The sequence below is a fragment of the Folsomia candida genome, unplaced genomic scaffold (genome assembly GCF_002217175.1).
Source record: "Folsomia candida strain VU population unplaced genomic scaffold, ASM221717v1 Fcan01_Sc018, whole genome shotgun sequence".
Taxonomy (NCBI): Eukaryota; Metazoa; Arthropoda; class Collembola; order Entomobryomorpha; family Isotomidae; genus Folsomia; species Folsomia candida.
In genome coordinates, this window is record NW_019091210.1 from 1,602,460 (window position 1) to 1,621,424 (window position 18,965).

The window sequence follows — 18,965 nt, forward strand, 5'->3', positions numbered from 1 at the left end:
GTTCAAGTTTTGGTAATAATTTTTTTCTAAATTGAAACATTAATTAAGGTTTATTTTTAATAATTACTTGTTCTTTTGAAAACAATAGGTCTTTTGCCACCTTTTCTCGAAAGTCTTTCAATGTTGTCACAATTCTTGAAGTTAAACTGTCCACTGGATTTCTAAATGTGGCAAAATTACGAGAAGAATTTCAAGCTAAGATTTTGCAAGCGAAAAAAGCAGAATTTTCTGGATTCCTGTACCCTGAACTGAAGTGTGGGTTAGTGGTGTGGTGGGGATACTATTTTTGGAAAATTTGCGATAAATTTGATATCAAGGAACAAATTAAATATTTGGAAGGTTTGAACCGTATTATTCAAATATCTTAACCTCTTCCGTGCGGCGTTTATTATCCCTAACTTCCCCCAAAGACGACAAAGATACTCATTGGCGTTACTACGGGGGCGCCAGAGATAATTGCCGAACACTTATCCGAGGCGAAATTAAAAATACGAATAATTCCCTAGAGACGATAAAAATCGATTTTAGGTTTTGGAACAATTGTTAGCGGGAGTCATGACTTATGTACCCGTCGTATACGTCCGTCTATCGGTCCGTCCGTCCGTCGGTCAGTCTTTCCAAGGACTTGAGATCACCAACCAGTGGTCGTAGAAGGTTGAGATTTGTGACATTCGTCATATTTGCATAGGTAACTAAAAATATATTGTCAACGACCTAATTAAATATTCTTATGGGGAACCCGATAGGGTGACCCCCACTGGTTTTCGAAAATCATCATAAATTTCAAGATACTTCTGTGAATTTAGGTATACCTAAAAGGATGACTTGCATTACTTTTTTAAGTTGATGAAAAAAGCTGAAATTTTTCATACTAAGAAATAACTATGATATGGTAGCTAAAAAATGTGTAGCCCCCAGCTGAAAATAACAACTTTTAAAAACCCGTATGGGTCACCCTCTTGGGTCACTCTGGTTACACTTTCCTCACTTTTTGATAAGGAACCTTTAAGCATCACCATGCCCAATTTCAGCTTTTGAAGATAATTTTTGAAAATCAGTATGGGTCGCCTAGGGTCACATAAAAATTTTACGAATTTCACCCATATTCTTCCATTAGCACTGCTATTTAGCAGTCATTAGCAACCTCTGCACCAGATTTCAGCTCGATGGACGATTTCGCAAAATCGGTATGGGTCACCCAATAGGGTCACCCGAGACGAAAATTTTTAGACGGACAGACCACTATGACTGGTACACAAGCCCTGACTCGGGCTATAAATTATGATTTTCATATGGACATCAAAGTATTATGGCAACAAAAGTCAATCGTCGTCTCCAGGACATTTTTTTGGAGTCGACTATAGTCGACCGTCGTCTCACGGGGATGTTTTCATTTATTCTCGGTCTGAGTTCCAATCCATTCGAGCAAACCCAATCGTGATACTCCCTGAAAAGTCAAATTAATGTGTTCAGTTACTTACACTGTACTGCGACAGAAGTCGTCTTTAGTCTCCATGGGACATTTTAAAAAGTCGACAATAGTAGTTTATCGTCTCTCAGGAATTAAAACAAAATGCAACTATAGTAGCCCTTCGTCTTCAAGAGGTTAATAAATAGGATGGTCGCTACAATTGAAAATTTGTGAAAGAAAAAAATCGTAAATATCCATTAGTTACCGAAGTCTTATCTCTGAAATTCAACATTTTAAGAATTTTGTGTTTCACCAGTTTTTCTTCAGTTTCGATAATAATTAATAAAAATATGAATCCCAAATTCTCTTAACCAATGAAGATTTAGGGGTTTTTCCCTTCGCAAAATTTCCAATTGTAGCGAGACATTTACATCACCCTATATTTTAAAAACTTGGTTATTCCTATAAAACATTAGATACCGATCTTCCCAAAATATCGGACTTGACCACTCCCGAAAATTGGAACAAACTTATCAACTACGTCACCTATGAGAGGTTATGGCACGTGGAGAAGCCACTCTGGGAGCTCCTCGTGATGAACGATGTTCTCACGAGGACTGATTCCGGTATGACGATACTTATCTGGCGATGTAGTCACGTTTTATGCGATGGATTATCAGTGTTGAAAATGGCGACGAAACTATTCGATTCTGAGGTCCCAAACGTCTTGCGACATCAGAGAAGTTTGGACAGGTCACGGATTATTTCCATGTGCAAATCTCCGTACAATTTTCTCTTGCAAAATGCCGCTCTGGAATCTAATGATACCCAGATTCCTAGGCCCATCAGAGAAGATTTTACTCCGCAAGGAAACCTCGTCACCAAGACGTCCGTCCCGATCGCAATGACGTTCCTGAAAAGAATTAAGGACGCGTATCGTGTCGACATTCAAACCATCCTTTTAGCCGGAGTTGCGTCCGCGATAAGAAATCATTACCGGGAAATTGGCCACCCAATTGATTCCGATGTCAAGACGGGTTTCATACTTCCTCAAAGCGCCACGCATCCGGGAGGATTGGTCAATAACGTGTTAGTAATGAATTTATATGCTTATAGTACGGTTGTCATACAGTGTTAAAAATCTGGTAGATGTGTACTCCGTACTGTTATTGATTTGGTAGTAAGAAAAAAATTGTAGAATTAATTTTTGAGGAAATTTATAGTGATTCAATTTCAAACGAACTTGCAATTTTTTTCAAGTCAACTTTTTTGTAGTAACAAAAATTAGATTTAGATTACAAGATCATAAGTTGCACATATCTCAAAACTCATGGGGTGGATTCAATTTTTAGAAATTGCATTTGAATACATTGGATAGGGGTTTAGTGAGACTAACAACTCTATGACGAAGATATGGGGCCTTAATATGTACCAGTTTTCGAAGAGTGTACATAAGGAGACCTTGATAAATTACGCAACGCAAGAGGGGGGTTTAAGCCTCCCATGATATGTGACGCATATTATATGGGGAAAGGGGAGGTCTAGAAAATCTCGATTTTTGCATTACATAATTTATGAACGGCCCCTAGCGTAAACAAAAAATATATATGTAAATACTTGCAGGAGAAGCCCCACCATTTTACTTCCCATTGGTGAAAATGATTCTGTAAGAAGACTGCAGCTAATTGCTGTACGGGTTAAAATGTCACACTCGCCGTATGTGCAATTAATTGGACAATGTCTTAACCAACTTGTGGCGACATTACCGCTCCGACTGGGTCGAAGTGTCGTAGAAAAAATGCACACTTTACGACCCGTCGTGGTAAACAATATTGTTGGGCCACCCAATAAATTATACTTATTCGGCCATCAAGTCTCCATTATTCATGCCGGAGTCAATATTAAGGCGGCGGAAAATCGAGGTTGGCAGAATTCAAGTTAGAATTATTCTTCCATTTTAATAAATGCAATTTCTTGCTTTCTTTTAATACATGTGTACATTTTTGACAGGATTTGCCTTCTATTTTTGCTTTTATACGTATCAAGACATCGGAAACCTGGAGGTGAGAGGATTTGACGAATATTTTCCAGATATGAATTTAGCCCCAGATAAATTTTTAGCTGATTGTGTCTCAGAGTGGAAACAACTATTTCGCTTCTGTGGCGGATACCGTGGAAGGAATAAAATAATTTAGATAATAAACCCCTTAATTCTTCTCACATTAAATCGTTTAAATAGCATTTTAAATTATAATTATTTCCAAATTTAGGCATATGTTTGTACTGATTGCATCTAATTCTGTCCAGCAAGGATTCACATATTTTTTTGTCTTTGTCAAGATCCCTAACAGACTTTTTTTCTACATATGTACATATGTTACTCAAATATGAAATCAATGTTTTCGAATAAAATTATTAGTCAAGACTACAGAAAAATTAGCAATTCTTAATTTGACAAGCAAAATCTTCCGCAACGCGTGCTCAGAGTTGGCAAAGTGATTATTTATTCTAAAGGTTTACATTTTAATTACATACATACACATACAAAAGCATGCATCAAGTCGAGTAATATCCATGGAGGTCTCCAAAAGTATGCTTAAAAAAAACTAGTGTCAATCCATCCCTAATCAAATTATAGGTAATCTGTAATTTTCAGAGATATTTGCATCGGAAGAGAAGAAAATATATCAAAGAGTTTTAGAATCTCCAATTATACTGTTTGTTTTTTCTCCTCTTAGGATGGAATTGGCAGATAGTGTTATTCCTCATTCACTAATTTTATGCTAATTAGATTTGGGATCGATTGAAATTATTTTGGCCAAACTAAGCATACGCTCGGAGACCTCTACTGTAAGTGCATGCATGCTAATCGTGAGATATGTATATACCTATAAATCTATGTATATACCTATAAATGTCAGAAGTCAAACACTACATAAAACAAAATGAGGTTGTATTTAGCACCAAATAGTAAGCATTACAGTAAAAAATATATACATAAGCTAGTAAAATATGAGAAGTTTTACATTTCACAGCATCAATTGCTCAAGCCTTGGGAAATTGATGCAACGGCAGAATAAATAAGTATTTGATACACATATTTACATAAACAGGTTTCAGGTACATATGTACGGACGTAGTTTGGCCCTAGAATTAACTAGTTATTAATTCATACAAAAATATTTACAATACAGCAAACCTTTCGAAAGCAATTACAATTTACATATTTAATTGTGAGGGACACATGTTTCATGAGAGTTTGGTACAAATTTAAACATCTACGTACGTATCTAATAATATGAATAAATTATATTTTTGTCAGCAATTGAATGTTACGTCAACCGATGAAAGGACGAAACCAGTTATCCCTATTTATTGACATAAGATAATTTAAGATAGGAAGATCCAAAGTTTGGATCTTCTTTGGTGGGTGGTTTGGATTCCAAACCACCCATAGATCGGAGTACTCCGGGCTTGGAGTACGTACTCCGGCCTCCGGAGGCCGGAGTACGCAGCTTTTTCTGGAGGCCGGAGTACGCGGAGGCCGGAGTACACGTGGCCAGCCGGAGGCCGGAGTACGCGGAGGCCGGAGTACGCATGGCCGGCCGGAGGCCGGAGTACGGAGGCCGGAGTACGCAAAATTTCCGATCGCATAGATAGGAGAATTCCGGGCTTGGAGTACGTACTCCGGCCTCCGGAGGCCGGAGTACGCGACTTTTTCTGGAGGCCGGAGTACGCGGAGGCCGGAGTACGCGTGGCCAGCCGGAGGCCGGAGTACGCGGAGGCCGGAGTACGCATGGCCGGCCGGAGGCCGGAGTACGCGGAGGCCGGAGTACGCATGGCCGGCCGGAGGCCGGAGTACGCGGAGGCCGGAGGACGCAAAATATCCGATCTATGAAACCACCCACTAAAATAATGACGTAATATATGGACCTTCCCTTACGACGGGTATGAGATTGTGTAAAATTTCATCGTCGAAAATCACGATTATGATCTTACGAATTGTAGAAATTATCAGCGGAAATGGGGTCGGTTCCGGACTGGGTCGAATTGCAGGGGGCGCCACCGGTTCCATTTTTTAAAAGGGTGCTGGGAACCTTAATCCCGCTATTTTCTAGACTGCAGCACGTGACTATGTACGAAGAAAAGTTTAAGCTGTTGTTTGTCGACGCGCTGGGGCTTAAGGTAGCCCCAGGGCAATATGAGATGGAGGCTAGCACGTGCCTTTTACTGAGCAATGCAGGTCATTTGGAGGATTATCCTAGGTCATTGCCACCGTTTGTGGTTAAAGTGCCAGGAATTCATATACGCGACGATGTACAAAAGGAGGAACTTGACCCGGTAAGAAAATTGGAATATTGGATTTGACAAATTTACATATGGTCATGGCAGAAATGCTGAATTTGTAAGACATTTAAAATTTGTGAAAAATATGACAAATAGAACAAATTCTCATACATAAATGTCCAATTTGTCCGTCATGCTTGTCATAAATGGCGGTCACATTGGAATTGTGACACATTCTATCATAGAATGTGTCATATTTGTCAATGACAAATATGACATATATCGGCTTGACACGGACAAGCTCCATTCCTAATCCATAACCAAATTTAATATAATTTCAGAAATTGGAAACAATCATCTCATCAAATACGACAGATGATAGCTTTATCTACATTAGTTTTGGCACCGCAGTGAATTCGGTCAGTTTACCGGTGTCCCATTTGAAAATATTTTTCCGTGCGATGGAAGCATTTCCGAAGATGAAATTTATCTGGCGATGGAAAGGTCCCATGCCGATAACACATCCGCCAAACCTTCACCTCATCGACTGGGTTAACCAACAAAAATTGTTATGTAGGAGTAATCGTTTCTCATCATTAAATATGTGTAATAGGGAGATTGTGAGTTAAGGTTTGTAAGCTAAATTTCCACACAAAGTCTAAATTTGCCCTTAGTACATCAACTATAGATATAAATGTTAACGTGCAGTCTACAAAATTTGCGAGAACGTGTAAAATTTCCTTCGAAATTTGAATCGTGTCTCACACTCAAAACCTAAAAGACTTATTACTTACCCAAAATGATATCCTTCGTTAAAATCAGCTTCTTAAAGTACATAAAACAAGGGAAATCGTACCAGAATTAAATTTAATGCAAATCGGTGTCTCTCAAACTTGGCGGGAGTCACAATTATGCTTTAGTTGTTTCAAAATTTTAGCGTGCCTCTGTAAACTCAAAATCTCCGTAATATTTTGATTGAACCCACAATGAAATTTTCTTTATAAATTTGCTGTAGCTCATCCAAAAATCAAAGGATTCATTACACAAGGTGTACGACCGAGTATGCAGGAAGCGTTTTATCTTGCCGTTCCCACAATTGTGATCCCAATTTTTGCAGGTGATGCATATATAATAGCCAAAAGTACAAATAGTTATGAATATTTATGCATCAAGTAAAAAATAGTCCATTTTGTCCCTCCCATATGTAGATCAGGACTACAACGCGTACAAGTATGAACATTTGGGCACCGCTGTTTACCTTGAGATTTCAGAATTAACCGAGATTCGACTAACTGATGTCGTTAATCGCACATTAACCGATACAGAGTAAGGCAGTGACTAATTAATTAATTAACTTATTGTATAATTCTATGGCAAAGGTAGTCCGCCAATTTTTTCAAATGGCGAAAAAATTTTCACCCATTGTACATTTTTATCGCAAAGTTCTAAAGTACCAATTGGCGAAAAAATGTCATATTTTGCAAAAATGGATATGTTAAATCGGAAAGATATGTGCTATCGGAAAGATATAATCTAACCCTAATCCATTTGACATGCGCAAATGCGAAATTTAAGTTTCGTCCACCGTTCTCTTAGAACTTTTCCATTTTCGCCAAATACGGCAATAATTTCGCCATACGGTACTTTTATGATATTTTTTTAGCATTTTAACAAAAAATTCCCGAGCAACCGTATATGTACATATAGATAATATGTATATGTACATATATATATTACACATATGTTAATAATTTTATGCGGTGTAGATGGAGAAAACGTGTCAATGGTATGTCCTCCCTGGCGAGAGACGTGATCGTGCCCCCAGTCAAGGTCGCTTTGTGGTATACAGAATTTATTCTCCGCAATAAAAAAGAGGACCTCAATCTTCTCAAACCTCTGACACAAGATCAGTATTGGTGGCAAAGGAGAGATCTGGACGTGTGGGGTGTCTTTCAGATTACGATTATTGGAATTTTTCTCGGCTTGTACATGTTGGCAAAAGCAATCTGTCGAACGATTTCGAAGTTTAGACTGAAGCTTAAACTGGAATGATATTTAGAAATATATAAGCACTAAAAATTTCTAAGTATTTCAAAGTTATTAGTTCCTTTCGAACAATGATGCCCACTAATATTCAGTACTGGCTTTTATTTAAACATATTTTTTGTTTTATATCTGAGCATAAATATAATTTTCCTATCCACATATGTTGTTAGGGTTAAATTAGTAATATAACCGACTCGCATAAAGTTTAATGAACCAATGTGACGAACTGGTGATTATTTCAGGAAACGTTGTTAGACTTCATGCACTTTTAAAATAATGGTTCAATAGAAAAAAATGCATGGATTCATGTATATATATTTCTTGAGTGTATATAAATTCACGTAGTTGCATGAATTTGTGACCATGCATTTTGCATGCAATTTACCAATGCGTTCTGTTCTTACTACATCATCGTATACAATATTATTGTAAAAGTGCTTGTCTCTTAACGAGTTTTTTGTAACAGTAATTTTAAACGTTAAAAAACTGACTACATACCTATGTAACTATGTAAGAGCTGCACGTATGTACATTATAGGTACATATAAATTTATATTAAGTAAGTTTGATTTTCAATGCAATTCATTCGTCTACTTTGCATACAAAATCCATCTATCATTACATATGCATGTAAAAAACTTCATGACGCACAGAGCCCACAGCTGCAAAATATGCCTGTAATTCAAATTACCATTAAATCACATAACACTGATAACGTAACTACTTACATATGTATCTATACAAAAAATTCTGACAGAGCTTCGCACATTTGTTACATGAGTTGCCATGCCAACAAACCCGTTGTCGTGAGTACAGCCAATATTTTGTACGTATTTTATACTGCACAAAAAATTGCTGCACTTCACTTCAGATACTGCCGCCAACAAATAGTGAAACCTGAATAATTAATTGAATTTCGACTGAATTTCGACATGGAGGGACTAGCATCATCTCCAAGTCAGGGTAAATATTTACATTTGTAACTATGTAATTGTATTGTTTATTATTTCATATGCGAGGTGTGAAGGGACATTCTTAAATTATGTAACGCTTCAAGTGGAGGGAGGGTTTTGGAAATTCCCTTATGAATGACGGAGGAGGTTTGAGACAAGCCTTACGTAACTTTTTTGTTTTGTCATCCTAAAATGTGATTTTCACAAATTACGGTTTTACATGATTGATTTGTGATTTTTGCCGTACTTTATTTATTCGCATTTTACCCTTACTTATTTAAGAACGTCCCCCTATTAGGGCATCCAGAATCGGAAAATCTTGAAAAACCGGTTTTCGATTTTTCCGGTTTTTCAAATTTTCGTAAAACCGGTTTTCGATTTTCTCCAAAACCGGTTTTAAACACCGGTTTTAAACCGGTTTTTGAAACCGGTTTTCTACCAAATTTTAAAAATTTGATAAATATAAAGTGGTAAAATTTAAAGTTGAACACACTTAGGGCATTAATTTGGAAAACAAATATTTCAGAACAATTTATTTTTGGACGAAAAACAAGAAATGACACATATTTAGTGGTACTAAAACAATTTTTATCAAAAATCGAAAACCGGTTTTTACAAAACCGTTTTTCTGGAAAATTATAAAACCGGTTTTCGGGTAACTCGAAAACCGGTTTTACAAAATCGGAAAAACCGATTTTGGATGCCATACCCCCTATGCATTTTTATTATCAAATCTTCCTTTAGCATTTTGTATACTAATTCTTGATTTGTAATTTTAGCCATGGAAGATCAGGATAACTCCGTTGACAAAAATGAAGCTATGTCGAAAGTTTTTGAGAACCCGTTGGTCAGTCGAAATTTTGAATTTAGTGTCTATTATTAAACAGTGAAACCTTTTTATGAAAGGGAGGGCTTGTCCGTTCCTCCGTCCGTTTCCAACTTATCCAATAATTTTGTCATTTCCTTCACAGATCCTCGACATCATCCTCGCCCAACTTAACAGGTTTGACTTGAAAACGTCCCGTCTCGTGTGTCGTGAGTGGGGCGACGTGGGTGCCACTATATTAGGAAAATCGTCCATTCTCCGAGTCAGTCACCTTTTCCGCTACTACGAATCAAAATTATACCAGGTGACTCCCCTGCACCAAAAACTGAAGCAGCACCTCATAATCTATAGCGATTTCGACCCATCCATTCCACTAAATAAGAAGGCCGACGTAATTATCAAACTGCTGACCCAGGTGTTTCAAGACCCACGTGAAATTGCAATTCGTGCCAGTGAAAAGACAACTGTCACCGATTTTTTTAATGCAATAAGCATGATGACCTCGACAAGAATTCAGTCCATCTTCATCGATACTGTTAGTTACGGGGACGAAATTAGGCCTCAAATGGATCTTAAAATTCCCGCTCAGCCTAGCTTGACATCACTCTCCTTCAAGGTTTATTCTAACGTCGCACCCAACAACCCCATCGAATTTCAACCCTTTCTCCAACTTTTGATCGACTCTGCACCAAATTTAAATTCTTTAGACATCTGGACATCTTTCTATCCGAATTTGGAGAAGTGCAGAAATCTAAAAGTTCTGAAGTTTTCTTTTAACCATTGCTACGATGCGCCTTATCCGTCTTTTAGCTTGGCTGATGTGGTCAGGATGTTAGTTCAGGTTAAGGATTCCGTAACCGAGATGAAATTGAGTTATGACAATGGAGTTGTTTACATTCCTCAGGTAAAGATGTGGATGTAATAAATACAGAGAGTGCCCCCAGATCTTGGAACAATTTTTGAAAATTTTTTCCCCGATGGCCTGAACAAGATAAACCATAATGGTTTTTGAAATATTTGATAGGAGCCAAGAAGTTACATCTGTGTCATTTTTGATAATGTCGAGTTGAAAAAATTCACAGATGTAATTCATTGGTTTCTCTAAAGTACTTCAAAAACCGCTTTTGTTTATCCTTTTCTAACTTCTTGCAAAAAAAAATCGCAAAAATTACTCCAGTAATCTGGGAACACTCTCTGTAATTTGTATGCCTCGCACATCCAGAATTGTAACGTTCCCGTGATGTCGAAACTTACCTCGCTCGCCATTCACGCTGTAAATGTGTACAAAATTCGCGACTTTTTTGACGAAGATCATTTCCCGAAATTGAAAAACTTCTCGCTCAGAAATAATTCAGTGGATTTGAGGATGTCAACTCATCTAACTTTGTGGAAACGACACCGAGGAGTGGAATCTCTTACCCTGACGATTGACAGGCCTTGGTGGGAAGACGACCTTGCAGGTCAAATCATACACTTATTTCCTGCCGTTAAGAAATTTGATTTGAAAATTAAGGTCTCATGTCGCATTTCAATTCATGAGGTTGGCCGAATGATGGCTGCGTTTCAAGTCTGGGATCTGGAAAAGGTTAATGTTCTCGTGCAATTTATGTATGAATCTTCCTACTTGATTGTAGTCCTTAAAAACATGTCGACTTGGAAGGGTGCGTGTTCTTAGATTTTAGTTAAAATATGTGCCTGAATAATTATTTAGTTAATGATTTCAGGCGTTAAACGTGTCCACTTCAAACAGGTTGACATCAAGGAGGCCGACTTGTCTGCCTCCATTCAAGACATCATCTTGCACAGTAGAGGACTTCAGAATGTTAAAATCTCGAGTTGTTTGGTACATACGTCTGCAAAACAATTTGCATGAATTGGGTTTTCTTATTTATATCTCGTTTTCTAATAACGGCAGGAACCGGAAATCGCTAGAAAACGAATCCAATCCATCTTTGAGGCTAGTGGTGTGCCCATTCAGTTCACATGAGGTACTTGCATCGTCGTCGTTGGCGTGGTGTCCATCCGCAAGATCACCATCATCATCCCCATCGCTCTACGCATAACCCCCCCCCCCCCACTATCATCATCATTAATTAAGGAAGTAAGGATTTGGGAATAAGGGCCCCCGGTGGCCCTTATGCAATATTTACATTCCTTCAGTATAAACAAAATTGTTCTTTAATCACGATTTACGTTAAAAGCAATGAAAATGTAAATACATGAGATTTCGTGTAGGATCCTAATATTTAGAATTACACTTCGTGGAAAATATTTATATGTACAGCTTAGCTATGTATTTCCAAGTCTTATTGGGTATTGCAGGCAATGGGGTAAAAATTATCTAATTTGATATCTACACATGAAAATATCTATCTATCTATATTATAAGCTGGAAATGTCTTTTGGCAACGGAAGTGAAAGTTATTTTCCGTGACGGAAGTGAAAGTGGAGAAAGTTAAGTTTCGAATGGCGCGAAAATTCAAAATAAGTTACAAATTCAGATGGTGGTTATCTTGGAGTTTTTGTTTGAAGTGGTTGTATGATGGTGCTTATCTGGGAGTGGTTGTCTTATGATGGTTATCTCGGGGTGAGGGTTATCCGGGGTGGTTGTCTAATTGCGGTTATCTTGGGGGAGGGTTATCTGGCAGGGGTTGTCTTATGATGGTTATCTCGGGGTGCTTATCCGGGGTGGTTGTCTGATGGTGGTTATCTTGATGGGGAGGGTTATCTGAGTGTTGTCTGATGGTGCTTATCTTGGAGTGATTGTCCAATGGGGTAATTTGGGGCTGGTTTTCATGGGGGGTTATCTATGGAGATTATCTTGGAGTGGTTATCTGCGATGGTTGTCTGATGAAGGTTATCTAACAGTGGCTATCCTGTCCACTTTACTTTAAAGTAAAGTAAAATTAAAGTGAAGTGAAAGTCAGTCACGGGTATGCAGGATTGGCCACTTTAGTCTAAAGTAAAGTAAAGTAAAGTGAATAAATGTAAATACATAAATATCCATACATATCTAAATACCAACACAAAAGCATATGTATAGGTATACATTTAAATACATGCGCACTGTTACCTCACCTCGACCTCATAATTCCTCCTGCTTCAACATGTACTCATAAACCAAAGGTCATCAACCAAGATATCGTAGTATCCGATACTCGTGCCACATATTTCAAAAAATATTTCATTTCAATCCCATTTCGTAAGCTATCTAGCGACGTTACAAATTCAATATTTATCGAATTTGGCAACATTGAGAGCAAAACTTTCCTTTTAAACTTATCCCTTCCATGCCATTTCTTCATCTGGCTGATCCAAATTTTGGAACCGATCGCAGCTTTGGCAACAAAGCATATTGCGTAAACCTCCATCACGGTTGTCATAGCAATCATGATGACCGACACCGTCACAACGAACGTGGAAATATCGTCAGGGTTACGAGCCGAAAATTCTTTCAAAAAATATACAAAACTCAGCGTTGAGAAAAATACTGCAAAAATATGATGCGTACAAGGCATTAACATCTCTCTCAGCATCTTGCTTTCAACGATGCTCATTATTTTCAGGGTGTTGTACATCTTGACAGCATTTTGGAACAATAGTCCTCCTCGAAGCCTCATCTGACCATCATTTCCCTTAATCGGGTCCAGAAACATGGTCCACACATTGAGACAATTAATACTGTACATCCATAACAGTGAGCATATCGCTATCGTCGAAGACATTATCGTGCCGCTCACCCAGACACAAACTCCGCTACAGATCTGCAATACTGCATTGACTACGGGCCCATGATGTAATTCGAAATTGTAGACCGCCCGTAACGTCGCGTACAGTGGATTTGATTTTGTACAACCCATCAGGAAAGCGAGAAATGGAGCCGTGTAGAAACAATGAATGCAAATTAATTGAATCACGACTGTGCACTTTTCCACAGCGCGGGTCACTGTAGCGGCGCGCTCGAATTTTGAATTTGGGAGGAATTCTGTGAAACCAGGGTAAAATGTGAGTAACAATGGAGGTCTCCCAGATTTGGACCAAACTAGCGTCAATCGATCACAAATATAATTAGTATGAAATTTGCAAATGACACTATCTGCAAATGCTCAAGTTTAGCAGAAATATTTGCATGAAAAGAGGGGAAAATTTGCCCTCAAGCGTAGCAAATTTTTCATTTTACAAATTTACATTTTCCCGCTTTTTTCCCGCTTTACATCTCCGCCAAACCCTACGCATTGGCACGTGGTTCCATCTGTCTATTTCATACTAATGACATTTGTGATCGATTGACGCTAGTTTGGTCCAAATCTGTTAGCATAAGTTGGGAGACCTTCATTGTCAGTTTTGATTGAGTCGATTGGTTTGAGCTTGCTGACGTTCAAACAAGATTTACTTATTTCACAATTTCATTATATTTAAATTCATACTATGAATTTCATAGTTGCTCAATTCTTCTCAAATTAATTGATTCACTACGGGGTACTTACCCAGAAACTTCTTTTCCATGACGACAAGTCCTTCAAAACAAGCTTTGTAATTGTCACCCCCACCCGGTCGGACAAAAGTGGAAGCAAATAGGATGAATACGACCAACATTCCGGTTGACATAGCGGTAAAAAATATCGTCATTTTCTCTTCTTTTGCCTCCCCAACCGTGAAGAGGAGATAGCAGCGTACCAAAAATCCAGAGAGGAGGAAAGTTGCTACAATCCAGATTAATTGGAACCCTTTATAACGCCAATTTTTCAGAGTTTTGACACACCCAGTGGTTTTGTCGAGCTCGAAATAGTACGCGAGATGAAATGTGCTACGTTGCAGGACGACTACAGCCTTTCTTAAAAGGTGGGAAAATATTGTTTCCAGCATTTTAAGTTAGAGATAAGTATATTTTGAGGGTAATTCCTGGAGCAAGAATTATAAATTTGAATTAGAATTATAAATTATTGAATTATAAAATTGTTGTTTCAATTTGATAGAATTGACGTACATATATATGTTTATGTATTATGTACTAATTCTTAGAAATTGAATGTCCATATAGCTACGGTTTAAATGCTTTAAAGGCATTTGTCAATTTTCTAAGGTTAACCGACAAATGTCGACGTAAAATTGTATTCTCGATGCATGTAACTGGCACATACTTATTAGCTCGCAATTTCAAAAGTGTAGCAATTTAGGGTCGCCACATGGAACTGTATGCATTTTCAACATATTTAGATTTCTGGAAATTGTGACATCGACATTGGTACATCTAAATATGTAGCGTTCATCCTAATTTTGACTAATAGGCGGGACATGATTACATATAAAAATATCTAAATGCCTTGTTGGTGAGTGCAAAATTTACCCAACGAGGTAATTGACAAAAGTAACGGTCCGCTACCCAGGAAGGAAACCACTTTGCCAAAACCCATCTTTAGGGCTTAAACCGGATTTGATATATAAATATGCCACTAATGTATCCATACATCTGACGAAATTTTATTTCAGTCCATGGACTGAAATAAAATTTCGTCAGATTCATGAATTTTACTGTATATGTTTTTCTAGCGTTGAAATTTAGGTGAAGGTTCATCGTTAACATAATTGCATAATATGAATATAAAAGATTTTATTTGCAAAAACTAACTTTACTTAAATTATATCAAAATAACCGAAATTAATAGCTAGTGATTACACTATTGAAACAAATTACGAATTGTGCAAAAATACCTTTTAAGTATAAATGAAAATACATTTATTTGTGAAACTACATATATAGAAACATCTAAGTATTTTCATCACCACAACGGTGCACTTCTATAAATATACGTTAATGTCTGTTTGTACCGAGCCGGTGTAGTAGTACCTATATGTTCTCAGACATGCAGTCATTTAACCCCAGTTTTCCAAGCATGCACAATTTTAGAGCCTATAAAATTTTTGATAGGTCAGAGGCACATTGTCCCCATGAAATTCAGCAAAAGCATGCATTTGCTTGCCCATGCTTATAAGTTCTGCTCAAATCTTACAATGCCAGTGTCCCCAGACTCCCCCCCCCCACATGACCCAACTCAACTTCTACTGCCACTGGATCGGCTTACATACGTCTGGCATTCAATATATGGCATTGATGTAATTATGCATATGTATGTATGTAAATGCATACAATTATGCACTGCATGTGTTCCAACTGCAACGTACTCGTACAATTAGTATACGTAGGTACATGTTTATGATATTCATTTCGCGACAAATCGGTGTATATTTATGCACTATAGAAAAGCCTGTCCATGCCACGCTTACATTTTATATACCTACTTACATTCTCGGCCGTTCGAAACTTGACTTTCTTTACTTTTACCTCCGTTGCAGACAAACATTTCCGGCTTATAATATACATACATAAATGTCTATACGTATATGCATGTTTGACAAACAAAAGCATACACTCTTAAGCAACTGGTCTTGATTAATTGCGAATCATTACTAGCCGAGTACATGCATATATGACTCTACCGGATGCTCTACAGTGTACACACATACGTACATATGTATGTACAAATGCACATACATATGTCTACAGTATAAATATTTCACACTTCGACTCCCTAAATCTACTTACATCACCAAAACATGTACTAATCAAACTCCTGTCATCAAAAAAGTTATCGCAGTATCCGACACTCGTTCCAAATATTTCAAAAAATATTTCATTTCAATCCCATTTCGTATGCTATCCAGCGAAGTAATAAATTCCATATTTATCGAATTTGGCAACAATGAATGGAGCAATTTCATTTTATACTTATCCCTACCATGCCATTTCTTCATTTGTCTGATCCAAATCTTAGAACCGATCGCAGCCTTGGCAACAAAACATATTGCGTAAACCTCAATTATCGTTGTTGCCGAAATAATGGTGACCGACACTGTCAAAACGAACACGGAAATGTCGCCAGGGTTGTGAGGCGACAATTCTTTCAAAAAATACACAAAACTCACCGTTGAGAAAAATACTGCAAAAATATGATGCGTATATGGCATGAGCATGTCTCTCAACATATTGCTCTCAACGATGGTCATTATTTTCAGGGTGTTGTATATCTTCACAGCATTTTGGAAGAACAGTCCCCCTCGCAGTCTCATCCCGCCATTGGTTCCCGTAATCGGCTCGAGAAACAGGGTCCACACGTTGAGACAATTAATACAGTAAATGATCAGCAGACAGCATGTCCCGGTTGTGGAAAACGCTATCATGCTACCCAGCCCGAAACCAAATCCGCCAACGATTCGCAAAACCAAGTTGATGATGGGTCCATGATGCAATTCGAAATTGTAGATTTCTCGAAGCATCGTGTACAGTGGATTTGATTTTGTACAACCGACCAGGAACCCGAGCAAGGGAGCCGAGTAAAAAGAATGCATGTGAATTAATTGAGTCATGATCGTACACCTTTGCACAGCGCGGGTTACCTTAGTGCCCATCCCGCACTTAGGATTGGGGAGGAATTCTGGAGAACAAAGAGTTAAATTAGATGTGCTTGATATTTATTAAATTTAGGCTAATGGATCATCCACAATGAAACATACGTATAACCACAATGGTTATATGTACATATTATTTAGGTGGTGGAAAATTTTGGTCCGATTGGACGTTTCAGCGTTGACTGTAAAACTGGGTTTACCTATTTAATCGTTTAATCGTTTATTTATTCGTATAAACTTCAACCAATCTGCGTTTATTAAAATCAGGCATCATTGATTGATTTGTTGGTAATCGATTAAAATCGATCAAATATTCTTACCCAGAAATGTCTGCTCCATGACAACCATTGTTTCAAAGCAGGCTTTGAACCTGCCAACACCTTCCGGTCGGATAAAGACGGACGCAAAAAGGACGAACATGACCAACACCCCGGTTGCCATGGCGGTGAAGAATATCGTCATTTTGTCTTCTTTCCCCTCCTCTGCCGTAAAGAGGAGATAGCATCGTACCAAAAATCCAGGTAGAACGAGGAAAGCTGCGACAATCCAGATTAATTGAAACGCTTTGTAATGCCAATTTCTCACAGGTTTTATACACCCTGTTTTTCTCTCGATCTCGAAATAGTACGCGAGATGAAATGTGCTACGTTGCGACAGGACTACTGCCTTTCTGAAAAGGCGAGAGAATATTGTTTCCAGCATGTTAACTTTGATCAGAGCTTGTATAGTTATCTTAGTGCCCTTTAGTCTAACGAGGAAATCTTTATGGGTGCCAATCGCCGACTTGATTCATATTTATTTGTATAGCAAGTTCAATGCCAGTTCAATAGCTCAATAGTTCAATAGCTAGTTCATTGTATTAAACCTGGTTTGACTGCAGTGATAGATGTTAGAAAATTTAGAAATACAAAAGTTTGAAAGGCTTGTTTTCGTTATTGGGATTGTAGATCGCATGGATAGTATTTATTTCCAGGAAGGTATATTCTTAAAAGTGATTACAGGACTGCGAAATCGTCCCCATATTATAAAATTGCTATTCAATACTAAAAGAATTAACGTATTTATACAGGTTACTAATTTTCGAGGAATGAGATAAATTTCCATTCAACGACTGCGGATTAAATGCTTTGCCTCTTAACGTACTTAAAGAACTGTTAGCAAATTAAGCACACAAGGAATTTCTGTTCAATTATATGTATGTATGTAGCAGTTACATTAGCAACATTGTTATAATTATACATACATGGCAGCTGACCATTTCCAGACGTATTCAATTTACCCGTGTGCCAAGAGGGGTATGTATTTATGTAGGGTGTGATTTTTAATCTTAAGACCACTATGATATTTTTAAGCAGCTCAGTTCGTGGTTATTCAAATCGAATGATATTATGCATAGTGATGAGTGATATCACTACCGGTTTTGGTGGGAAGTCTGGACTGAATAAGTTTGGAATTACCGGAGATATGGAGGAATGCATGAAAAGTAGGTGAGCCAAAATGATAAGACCACCTTCGAATTTCAATTCTCACTCATTCCTCCGTTAGTTCAGACGCTAAAACTAAACTAATTCCACGATGGGAAGGTGAAATCATTCAAGTACTGCAACTTGGCGTCCAGGAAAAAACCGGAAGAGAGATTTCAAGACGTTTTTCCCAAATAAAAACGGTAATTCATCATTATATCAAACAAGGCGCAAATTACTGCACCAGAAAAATTGGTATGTGTCCCGAAGTCACACTGGAAATGACAAACGGTCAATTGTGAAGTTTTCTAGCGTTGAATAGCCGTTAATCCGAGAAATAGTGCAAATTTCAAATGAAAAAATATCCATTAGCACATTTCGGCGCGTTTTATGGAACTTTCCTTGCCTTAAGTGGTACAAATAGGTCGGTCAGCCACAACCAGCGAATATGCATAAGCGGGTGAGACCTGAATTTGCTCGATAACACACTTCTTCGGACAGTCAGCTGCATA

General features: G+C 37.9%; 4 protein-coding genes across 6 annotated transcripts; all 4 read left to right on the plus strand.

The window, feature by feature from the left end:
* Positions 1-1,623: 1,623 nt before the first annotated feature.
* Positions 1,624-3,829, plus strand: LOC118438035. Of its 2 annotated transcripts, XM_035857717.1 has the most exons (4): positions 1,624-2,500; positions 3,035-3,333; positions 3,422-3,474; positions 3,548-3,829. In XM_035857717.1, exons 1-4 carry the CDS (start codon positions 2,007-2,009, stop codon positions 3,599-3,601), a joined length of 900 nt encoding a protein of 299 aa, XP_035713610.1. In that variant the 5' UTR covers positions 1,624-2,006; the 3' UTR covers positions 3,602-3,829. The 2 variants fall into 2 exon arrangements, with proteins under 2 accessions (XP_035713610.1, XP_035713609.1); XM_035857716.1 differs by having other exon boundaries at positions 3,422-3,829.
* Positions 3,830-5,434: 1,605 nt separating this feature from the next.
* LOC118438120 lies at positions 5,435-6,327 on the plus strand. Its single transcript, XM_035857901.1, has 2 exons — positions 5,435-5,752; positions 6,040-6,327. The coding sequence occupies exons 1-2, from the start codon at positions 5,435-5,437 to the stop codon at positions 6,325-6,327; spliced, it is 606 nt and encodes a 201-aa protein (XP_035713794.1).
* A 382-nt stretch (positions 6,328-6,709) lies between these two features.
* Positions 6,710-8,246, plus strand: LOC118438092. Its single transcript, XM_035857849.1, has 3 exons — positions 6,710-6,815; positions 6,907-7,024; positions 7,465-8,246. Exons 1-3 carry the CDS (start codon positions 6,761-6,763, stop codon positions 7,748-7,750), a joined length of 459 nt encoding a protein of 152 aa, XP_035713742.1. The 5' UTR covers positions 6,710-6,760; the 3' UTR covers positions 7,751-8,246.
* Positions 8,247-8,505: 259 nt separating this feature from the next.
* LOC118438087 lies at positions 8,506-12,600 on the plus strand. 2 transcript variants are annotated; one of them, XM_035857840.1, is made up of 6 exons: positions 8,506-8,707; positions 9,477-9,544; positions 9,669-10,427; positions 10,746-11,108; positions 11,274-11,366; positions 11,439-12,600. In XM_035857840.1, exons 1-6 carry the CDS (start codon positions 8,677-8,679, stop codon positions 11,508-11,510), a joined length of 1,386 nt encoding a protein of 461 aa, XP_035713733.1. In that variant the 5' UTR covers positions 8,506-8,676; the 3' UTR covers positions 11,511-12,600. The 2 variants fall into 2 exon arrangements, with proteins under 2 accessions (XP_035713733.1, XP_035713732.1); XM_035857839.1 differs by having other exon boundaries at positions 8,507-8,707; positions 10,746-11,184; positions 11,248-11,366.
* The last annotated feature ends 6,365 nt before the right edge of the window (positions 12,601-18,965 follow it).